Here is an 11,270-nt window from a genome sequence, read left to right as displayed (position 1 = left end):
AAACATCCAATGTCACACTATGCAATTTTCAAATCATCAAGCATGAACTCAAAACAAAGTCAATTATTCTTGTATCCATTGTACTGTTACCTGACGCAGATTCCTGGTTACTTTCACATCATGCCAGGCATTGTCATTAAATTTCCCATTCACAGGTTCCACCAGTGCTTCAAAGGCCCCTGAGCCCAAATTAATGACCAAGGAGACAGCTCCATTTTTCAGTGCAAGATTGACATAATCAGCTGATTTTCCTGTGTGAAGCATCAGTCCATTTCTCTGAAGTGTTTTAAATGATAGAGTTATTTCATCACTGCTACTCTGTATGGGATTCTGAGATAAATCGTAGCAGAAGTATTCTGATCCCTTGAACGTTGCAATATATTCTTCTTTTCCTAGTAAAACAAAAATAGAAAAACAATAGATAAATTACTGGCACATAATTAAAAGTAGTTTCCATGAATTATTTTTATACAGCTATATAGCTAATTCAGCAGTACTACTACAAACGCCATATAAAAAAAAGTCATTCATTTAAAACACTTAAAATCTATAGAGTAAAAAAGATAACTAAGATTTACTACAACCATAGCATTTTCTTACAGAACTAGAACTTTTATGGGTATGATTCATTTTAGAAAATAAATACTGGATCAGCAATCTGATCTGGAACGCATTTAAGCACAGAACATTTAGGTGAATGTGCAAATCAAAGCATTATTTCAGTCAAAATCTGGCTGCAATTTATTTTGAAGTGCTGTTTCACTGATTTGATACAGAATCCTTTGGATTTTTTTTATTTTTATTTTTTTTTGATGAAGAAGCCAAATCCTACCGGACCATAAGATGTATATTAAAAAAAAAAAAACAACAAAACAAAACAAAACAAAAAAAAAACCCACTTTGTTCACCTAATATGCCCTATATAAGGATAGAGTGTGCTTCAGCAGTACCTTGCCCCAAAGAAAACTAATTAAGACACTGTAAGAGAAAATTCACCCAGATTTAACAACCTGAGCCTATCTTGTAAACAGTTCAAAAAAAAAAAAAAAAAAAAAAATCACAGAAAAAATGCAAGCAAATAAACAAAACACCGCTCTGAACAACCTTAAAAATACAAACACCAAACAAAAATCCCCTGTCTTGGATTCCAGATTAAGCAATGTTCCCTCTATTTCTACAAGCAGACGATTATATTCAGTACACAGACTGCCGCTTGTACTGGTCCATTCATCATGAACTACAGACATGCAGTAGGAGCTACATATCATGAAAATATTGCTAAATCATACCCAGACTTCAGCAAGGCTGTAATATTCAGACAGCAGGTACCAATACATACAAAACCTATCAACTTTCTGGGTAAGAACTCATAAACAGATACATTTAGGTTTAGAAGTATAAATGGTTGAATAGTGTTGAATAGTGTTCCAACTTCACCACCCTCTCAACCTCCCAGTCTTCAAAGGAAAAGCAATCTTGAGAATTACTTTTTTTCCCCATAGATTCCATTCTGGATAAAAATTACATCCTTACAAAAGTTCTGACTAATGCTTACTATAAAGAAAAAGCGGCTAAAAATAAGACTGGGAAAAAAAAATACAAAATTTACATTTCAAACCAGACACTTCTATTAAGCACAAATTTCTGTCACTTAGGACAAATTTCACCCTTTGTTGAATTTGATAGAGATGTGAGCTAGATTTTATGTGCATGACTTATTCCAAACATTAGCCTATTTAATCTGTCCAAAAGTCTTTATTTTTTCTCTCAGCACTGCCAAGAACGGAGGAGCAAGAAATTACCCATTTATCCTCCTCGTTCATTAGAAACAGCAGGTCAAGAAACATAGTGCAATAAACACTAAGGAAACATAATTTGTTGCACCCATTCTCCAGGTCTTACAAATTCTCTACCAGCACTGCATGCAGAGCACAATGCCAGACTAAGAGCAGTGTGCCCTGGAACCTGACATGTTTCAAGAGAGGAGGAAAACCATGGCTCATTCCGAATAAAAGGTTTACAAACAATGCATTTTCTGGGGTTTTAATGCACTAAGCAGCAGACTGCATGAATACCATGCATCCCATTTAATGAATATTTAATAAAGGCATAAGATGTTCAAGAGCTAATTTATTTGGTATGGATGCTTACTGCAAAGGCATACAAAAACAGCACGGATAACACTGCATAGATTATAAATCTTAAATGCAGCAACCAGAGACATAACTACATGTACAATGTATTTAATGACTCAGACACAAAAAGTTAAAAGATGTAAATGAATCAACATGCAATACCATCTATGCATATATATTATACAACAAATCTACTTCTACAAAACCAGTTCACGTACGCAAGCACATAAATGCATAGAAGTGTAAATGCATGTCAGGTAGGTTTTCTTTTTAAAAAAAAAAAAAAAAAAAAAAACTTTCCCAAAGGACTTGAAGAAGCAAGCGCTTTCAATCAACATATTACAAATTAAGCCACAATTTAGACAGACTTAAAACAAAACAAAAAAAACCTTAAGTATTGTGAGTTTGACCAAGGCCAGCTGCCAGACATCCACCCAGCTGTTCACGTATCTTATAGTTCTTCCAATTCATTATTTCACTTTAGTTAAGGAGTTAAACTTTACTAATACTTCAGGCAAGCTCCAGCTATAGCTAACAACAGCAATTTTCTTCCTCTTCATACTAGTTACTAATCTCACTAGTTATTAATCTCGTTCAATTGAGATTGCTGATGTAAAAAAGAAAGTAAAGAAACTAGAAACTAGAAACAAGAAACTAAAAATACTGAAGAGATTCAACAACATTTTATAAAAATATAGAATATATTTTATAGAAATGTAGAAATGTAGGTGATGAGGTATTTATAAGGTATCTGCATTTTTTCCAGGCTCTGAAGTAATGCATTTCTCATGAGAAATTACAACATATCTCATGGTCACTTGGATGGACTGCTCAGTCATCTTTGCTCTTAATATAGCATTGTGTACAGCATTGGAAACTGTCAGTGATATTTGGTAAGACAAATATGGCAGTGCCATATCTGGCTATGACAGGGGAAGATAGAAGGTAAAACAGTCACAGGTTGTTTTTTTTTCATTTGTTTGTTTGTTTCTGTGTAGGCTTGCAAAGACTCAGGAAAAGAAATTGAAAAAATGAACAAAAAACCCACCAAAAAGCACAAGAATAACAATTAGGGCTACGGACCTTAATTGTGTCTGCTTTGGGCACATATAGCAGGAATCACACACAAGGCAACATTGTTTTGTCAATCACATGCAGGACAGAACAGTTGAGAAGCAATGCTAACTAATGTTAACTGTCCCATGACTTTGAGATGCTGGAATGTGTTCTGAGATGAGAAATAAAGCTGGTAAAGTTACCAGAAAACAAGACTTACAAGGAGAAGCTGTGGGAACTGGATTTCTTAAGTTTGAGGGGAGACCTCATTGCTTTTTACAGCTGTGTGAAAGGAGGTTGCAGTGAGGTGGGTGTCAGTCTCTTTTCCCAGGAAACAAGGCATAGGACAAGAGGAAATTGACTCACTTTTCACCAGATAAGGTTTGGATTGGATATCAGAAAGAATTTCAACAGGGAAAAAAGAGTGGTTAGATGTTCGAAAGGGCTGCCAAGGGAAGTGGTAGAGTTGCCATCCATATTTAAGAGATGCATGGATGTGGCACTAAGGACATTAAGTTTACTGGTGGACTTGGCAGTCTTCTGTTAGGTAGGACTTGGTGATCTTAAGTGTCTCTTCCAACCTTAATGATTCTACGATGCCTGTATCAACTCTAGTCTAATCAAGCAGAGGTAGTCTTTTATTTTCAATAGGAAATACATGTATAATTGACAGACTCAAGAAAAATCGTTAAAATGTTTGAATGTTTTTATGTAAGAAGCAGATACAAACTATCACATGCCATTTCATAGTAGTTTTTTTATTTTTATTTTAAAAGTGAATTAAGAAAAGATGCTATTAGTAATAAATTGTGTGTATTGATGGGTGTTTGTTTATTATTTTTTCAAATTATCACTTAATGACACTTAGAGAAGCCATTAAAAATTCATGGCAGTCTTTCTAGCCAGCATGAAGTGTTGCACTTCATTTAATGATTAAAATGTAATTACATACATAGAAAAGCACTAGATAATATGAACACCAATAACTGAGTACAAGTTTTCATTCTGAATTCTGAGTACTGTAAATTATTGTGTATTACTACATTTAAAATCCCAAATAACTGGTTATGAATACATACAGATCCCATGCTTTCACACATCATAGAAAGGCTTCAGAGAAGAAGCATATGTTATTATAGCATTCAATGGTGTAGGAATGACATATTTCTTATTTTCTTACTTAGAATTTACCTCATTTCCCACCGAAGTCAACAACAGATTTATATTCACTTCTCTGGCACTTCATTTAAGTTCTAAGGATCTGAACAAAAACCCAGAAGAAATTAGCAGATCTTTCAACTCTATCACTGCTTTTTTACAATCCCACATAAGCAGTATGTTAAACTTTATAGCATATGTAGCCTCCTCCTTGGCAGTATTAAATCATACACTAGTTCAGGCTGAATTGCTAACTATTTGATCCAATGCCCTTGCCTGATTCAAATCAAATGTGTACCCGTGGATGCTTTGATTAGTGAAATAAAATAGAATAAATCGAATTTCATAATGGCTGCAAGGTTTCTTTAAGTAAAAAGAAACCAAAAGTCTTAAGTTTATTGTAAAAATTTCAAGAATCCGTGTCATGTGACAAATCAACCGTACAAACAAGATCTAGTGAAATCCCATCTATTCTTTTGTCTACCTACAAAAATAACTATTTTCCAAGAGAAGGTGAACAGAAAACAGTGATACTCTATTTCTAAAATCCATATTCCTGCTACAAAACTTCAAAAACATTAAATATGGACTGAATAAATAAATTATTCCAAACCAGTCTACTATGTTCCCAGATGTGCTGTTTTGTGCTCCATTTCACAGTAATTTAAAATTTAAAAATGTATCCAGTATGCCATCTTCTTATTTATAGTCTTTCACAAAGTGGTGTAACCAGGGAAAACTATACCAAAACAGCATGTAGACAAAATAATTAACATGGATGTCTGGTACTATAAAGCAAGACAGCTTAAACCTTTCCTTCTGCAGTAAACATCAAAAACTGGAAACATCACAATAGCTTGCCATTACAAAGAGGCTCTGCCTATGCATTCAGGACTGAATACAGAGCTATGTCAGGATGCATCTCAGGCACAAGGTCTCTCAGCACACTGACCTTTTAAAAGAGCAAACAATATCCCTTGCTTAATTTAGTGCTTACTGGATCTTAAGATGAAAAGCTCAAATATAAAGCATAACTTCTCCAAATTTTATATCTAAACTCAACCTTGTGTCCCAGCTGCATAAAAGAGGTTTTCAGGACTACTTATACAAAGAAATCATATTCGCATTTAAAGAAGAAAACAAATGACAAGCATCTGTGTAACAAAATTAAGCACAAAACAAAATGATGAAATTATGATAATACAGGAGAAATGGACTACAGACGTCTAATCCATCAGTATGTACTGAATTAATTTTAGTAAGTAATGGTGTTGCCACAGTTAAATTTCCCAAATTTAATACTCCCAAATAATTTTCTCACTCTCTTCCTTTTCCCTTCCTCACATTCTTTTGCTTTTTTCCAACAACTGTTATCTTTGGCCTCCAAACAAACCCTGGCAGAAAAGTCCTAGGGAACAATTTGGGGAGGAAATGAGATTCATGATTTCAAATGTCACCTCTTTTTCTACTGGGGAACTACAACTTGTTTCCCTTCCCTGTTAACAGAGGCATATGAAAAGGATACAGGATGCTGCAACAGATTTATCTAACAGGAACTTAAATTGCTGTTTAGTAACTTTTCTGTCAGTTGTGTAATCTACTGTTATATTATTTAATGTAGGTATGAACCTAAAATTGGATAAGCCTTCATTACATGTAAACTTGCAAAAAAGTTCCACTGGGCTGCTAAAAGCAAATGACCACATTTTCAGTGTGAACTCTCTAGTTTGAAAACTACAGCTATTGTTACAGAACAATGAAGACAGTATCACAAAAAAAAGAGGAGTCACCATCCCTGGAAAGCACCCTAAAATACATTTTTATTTTAGTGGTCAAATTATTTCCTAATATGGGAGATATAAGATGGCTAACTACAGGAGGTATGAATGCTGCAAGGTAAACTTTTATCCCTACACACCCTCTCAAATTAGAATAAAATGGTGATATTTGCCTTTCATGATACATGATTTACAGGGAACTCTAGGTACATGATAAGTTACTCCATTTTCCTAAACATCTACTCATCTCCTTAAAGGCTAGATCATGCAACTTCACTCGTTTTCAATTCCTTTCATTAAATCACACAGAATATGCACTTCAGTAAAAAATCTGCAATTGACCAGAGAGTAGAATCAGAAGGTCTTCCTAGGAATGGTGCTTTCTTAGTATACATTACATACTAGAAAGCTTTAAGCTGAAAATAAGAAGATTTTTTCCCTATGAATAGTCATCTCATTAAAAAGTACTAGAAAGTCATGAATCAGTTTTTTGCATTATAAGGGTAATGGCTTTTATAAAAATACTCAAAAAAAAACCCCATACTTTGGACATAATAATGACATTCCTATTAAATTAAGAATAAACTGCAAAATATATAACATCTATATCTGCTGAAAATGTTTTTACTCTATAGAGCCGTAGCTTTTAAACTCAATGAAGGGTTTTGGTCAGATATTTGGAAACCAGTCTACCATTATACAGGCAAATTGATGAAGGCATCAATTACTATACCAAGGTAAAAACCATGCTGAACAACTCAAAGGACTTTTTCAGCATCAAAACTTCATTCCCAGTAACTTTGCACCTAAACTGCAAAATGCAGATTCAGCTGTCAAAGAATCCCAAGACAGACCCTGTGGTTTTTGCCCTCCTAATGTTCCCACATGGTGTTCACGTTGGACAAGAATATGCTGCATCCTTTCTGATAACACTCATCATTACCTTGAGCGATCATATAGCTACACATAGACATTCAACATCAGGCTGCTTAAAAAAAGCTGTCAGAGCTCAGTAGAAATATGGACAGAATAACACTAACTTCTTAATTTTTTTCTCCATAACTAAAATTTATGCAAATGCAAGTTTTAATGTGATGATACAGGAAAGACGGAGTTGTTCTTCACAGCTCTGTGCTGACACTCTTCTGCCTGCACCATACAGGCAGGAGCTGCGGAAAACAAATTCACTTTTCTGAAAATGGAAAGCAGATTGTGTACAAGGTTAACAACCACCACCAATTTAAAAATCCCATTTCTGGTCTGCTCCTTAGACAAATGACCTCTTCGATGAGGAACTTTTGGAAGCTTTACATTCACTCTTCACTATCAAAAGCAAAAAAAAAAAAAAAAAAAAAGATTAGCAGAGGGAGCAAATCCCTATTGCTTTGACTCCCTTGCTGTTATACTTAACGTGCATTTCAAATCAAATAAGGCAGAGAATAGTCCCAATAGAGCATATTAAATGAACTATATCTCCAGTATGTAGAGAGTTAACTAGTTAAATGATCTGAGAAATAATACTTTCAGTGCTAATAAACTTCTGAAACATAAACTGAATATTTCTTTCAGCACCCCACAATTCTACATGATTAGTGCACGATGTCCTGGAGTTTGGATACAATAAAAAAAAAAGCAAGCAATTTCAAGCAGTTTTCTGGTCCTACCGTTAGAAGAATCACTGTGTAACAACAGGTTTTCCAGAGATGCATTATTTTAAAATGAGTTTTACCCTGATATCAGACACTACAGGATATCAGGTACTACAGGAATACGGAATGTTTCTCTCACAGTACTAAGAACCATAACTGCAATTTGAAGAAGGAAAACAAAAGCAAACACTTCTTAGAGGTATTATAATCTCTCCTTTTTATTTTTTCCTCTGATCTGTGCTTACATTTGCAGCACTGTAGGAATGTCTATGTATGAACAGGTAAGGAAATAAAAGAAATCTGTTGAACCTCTTTGTGTTAAATTTCAAAAAATGTGTTTGGAGGAAGCTATTTACAACTTTCAGATTTCCTATGGAAACATGGGAAATTTAATAAGAAAGCAATTTTTCACATTTTCAAGCTCACTAAGGATTCTACCAGCTACTAAAGAACATTTCTCTCACCTTTAAAGCAAAGAAATATTTTTAAGATACTGCATATTTGAAAAATATATACTATGAAAGAATCATACAGCAGCAAAGAGGACCTTGAAAGCTTAAGTATCTCAGCTAAAGCAACCTTTTGTATCATGAACGAGCAAAGAAAGGAACTTCTAGCAAAAATTAGTTGCAGATAGCAATAAGCCAGCTGCTAAACAAGCAGTTCCTGACACACCACTCAAAGTCTTTCCTATCTCATTAAGCAAACTTAAAGGAATTTTTACATTAGCTACAAATGTTTAAACAATGGTTTTCAGAGACAGGAATCACAAAAGTTTTTAAAGACAATTGACTATTAGCCAGAAACAGTATCTTAGTTTTGCCATCTTGATTAGCTGTCACATCGCTAATAATTCAACTTGAACTGGATTATTTTCTAAGGAGGACATGTAAGAAGCAGCAACATGAGCAACGTGCTCTTGGTTGACACATTTGGTATTTCTTTTGATATTTCCTTCTCAGAGTTGCCTTCAGCCACGACCAGCAAGTAGATCAAAAGTGTCCAAATTAGTTACCGGATCAGAAAGCTCTTTCATTTCTAGTTCTACATACGCTTACTTCATTAGGCACGATATTTTACCTTTAAATACTTACTGAATTATATTTTGTGTCCAAAAAATTATCAATAATGAACCCAAGATGTCTGTATACTCCTTAATTTTTAAGCTTTAAAACACACTATACCCTTAACATGCACACTGAAGTGATCAAATCTTTACTAGCTGCCCATAGCGGCATTTTTGAAATCTGAATGGTTTTTGATAATTAAAAATGCCTACCAGTCAAATAGGCATTGAAAACAGATTTAGATTAGTCACAACTTTTGAGTCAATTTCTAGTTTGTGAATGAAGAGACTATTTTGTTTTACCATTTTCTGCTATCAAAAACCATCAAGTAAAAGTTAATTTCTAAGATTTTAAGAAACAGATTTTTTCATCCAAAAGATGACTAAGGGTTTAAAAATTATTAATGACATAAAATTAAAATCTCCTCTCTTATTGCGGAAAAGAATATTGCTAATTTAGAGTTTTTGCTTTGATTTGTTGTTTTTTTCTTTTTTTTTTTTTAATTTGGCTGCTTTTTATGTGTTCATTTTTAAACAACTTGCATTCAATTCTCACATATAATATACTTAACTAAAAATTCAAGTTACCTTTATCCAAATGTTGATTAACGCTCACTATACTTTGAGTAATTTTTCTTTATGAATGCAGTTTGCAGACAAAATTAAGAACCAACATCTAAGTGACAAGAACTGAACAGATCATTCTTGAGTTAGGATAGAAACATATATTCCTTTCTAGCATGAAGAACCAAGTATGCAGCAAGCGGTTGTGGATGCCCCATCCCTGGAAGCAGTCAAGGCCAGGCTGGATGTGGCACTGGGCAGCCTGGTCTAGTGGTTAGCGACCCTGCACACAGCAGGGAGCTGAAACTACATGATCACTGTGGTCCTTTTCAACACAGGCCATTCCATGATTCTATGATTAAAAAATAACAACAACAACAACAACAAAAAACCATTAAAAATGCATTTATTAAAAATAAAACCATGCAGTTATTTACACAGAAGGGCCACTACCTGCATATGTGTTGTAAGAGACATTCAAGGGCAAATTCTGAATGCTTGTACATAATCCTGGATTGATTATTTCAAAATCCCCATAAACCACTCAATATCTTCCCAACATGTATAAAATCTTAATTGTTAGGATTATATTGCAGTAAAACTGTCATAAGACAGACTGTTGTATCTGTCTAGAAACAGATGGACCAATATTACAATTACTATGTTTTATTCTTCTGTTTCAGCTCTGCCATCCACTCCTTTCTTTCCTCTTATTTCCTACCCTCCTTCAGAGGACCATCTTAGCATCATGTGATTCCTTCTGGGAGGCGCAGGTGGGCTGAGCCAATACTGCTCAGTGACCTCAGCCACTGGGAATGCCCAGTCACAACTAAAGATCAAAACAGACCTTGACAACAACAACAAAAAAACTGATTTCCATTGCACGTGCAGCACCCAGATATGGTGGGTAAAAGGCCAACAAACACATCATGCTTTATAGTGAGGCACCATAGATACTTTTTCTGTCTGGCACACTAGGACTGGTTCTAGTAGTTATTTTACTACTATCGCATGTTCTTAACAAATACTCATTTTCCCAGAAATATAAACAACAACAACATAATAATAATAATAAAAATCTGTAGAAGTTTCTTAGAATACAGTTGTTTTCCAGTATACTTCCCTTCCTTAACCTAAATAAAAATTTTTGATTGAGGTTATCTTGGAAGACCATTAAGAACTCAGGAGATGTAAGGAAATGTTACATTCTGTAGACATAGACATCACTGTTTTGAGTAAACAACTATATCACAAAGATTCAATAACGTAACATATGGCTGTATCTCAAGATCTGGGTTTACCTGATGGCAAGTGCAGAAGATCGTAAGCAGTTTTTTGCTAATGGACATATATAGCTGTCAGTGTTATTTCAATTACACTGTGAACAATCATCAGCAGCTAACCTAAAACTTATTTGCTAAAAATCACAGTTTGTTACCAAAACGAATGCCCTAAATCTAAGTTTCAGAGCTCTGTCATTCTCACTGTAAAATTCATTTTGTGAAACAAATCTACCTACAGAGGTCCATACTATGGAGATCCACGTACTAGGAGATGAGCACTGTATCAAAACTCCACAGCATGTTACCCTGCTTCTTTTTCAGCACATTTGCCTAAAAGCTTACCCCCCATAAGGTGATACAAGTGGAAACAATTGAAAGAAACTTGATGGATACATTGGGATCTTTCAAGTAGCAGCTGTAAGATTTTTCCTGTATGAAACAAAAGACAAGGCTTTCCGTCATTTCCTCCTACAATATATACCGGAGCCTGGCAGTACACACTCTTTACAACTTTGAGTTCTAATAAACTAACAGAAAAATAAGGCTTTTTAAGACCTAATCTTGATACTTAAATGTTTGAA

The 11,270-nt window shown here is 34.5% G+C and overlaps 1 protein-coding gene across 29 annotated transcripts in view; it reads right to left on the bottom strand.

Annotated features, from left to right (window-relative positions):
* The window catches only part of NRXN1 (neurexin 1), a 650,659-nt gene that overhangs the window by 441,442 nt on the left and 197,947 nt on the right, over nt 1–11,270 (bottom strand). For all 29 annotated transcript variants that reach the window (XM_040696731.2, NM_001198975.2, XM_040696733.2 and 26 more), the window contains one exon: nt 91–392. In XM_040696731.2, coding sequence (XP_040552665.1) covers nt 91–392 — 302 coding nt within the window. The remainder of the gene's footprint in view (nt 1–90; nt 393–11,270) is intronic.

This window comes from Gallus gallus, chromosome 3 (assembly GCF_016699485.2).
Source record: "Gallus gallus isolate bGalGal1 chromosome 3, bGalGal1.mat.broiler.GRCg7b, whole genome shotgun sequence".
NCBI lineage: Eukaryota > Metazoa > Chordata > Aves > Galliformes > Phasianidae > Gallus > Gallus gallus.
Note: the sequence above shows the minus strand (reverse complement) of the source record. Positions and strands in the feature narration are given on the sequence as shown.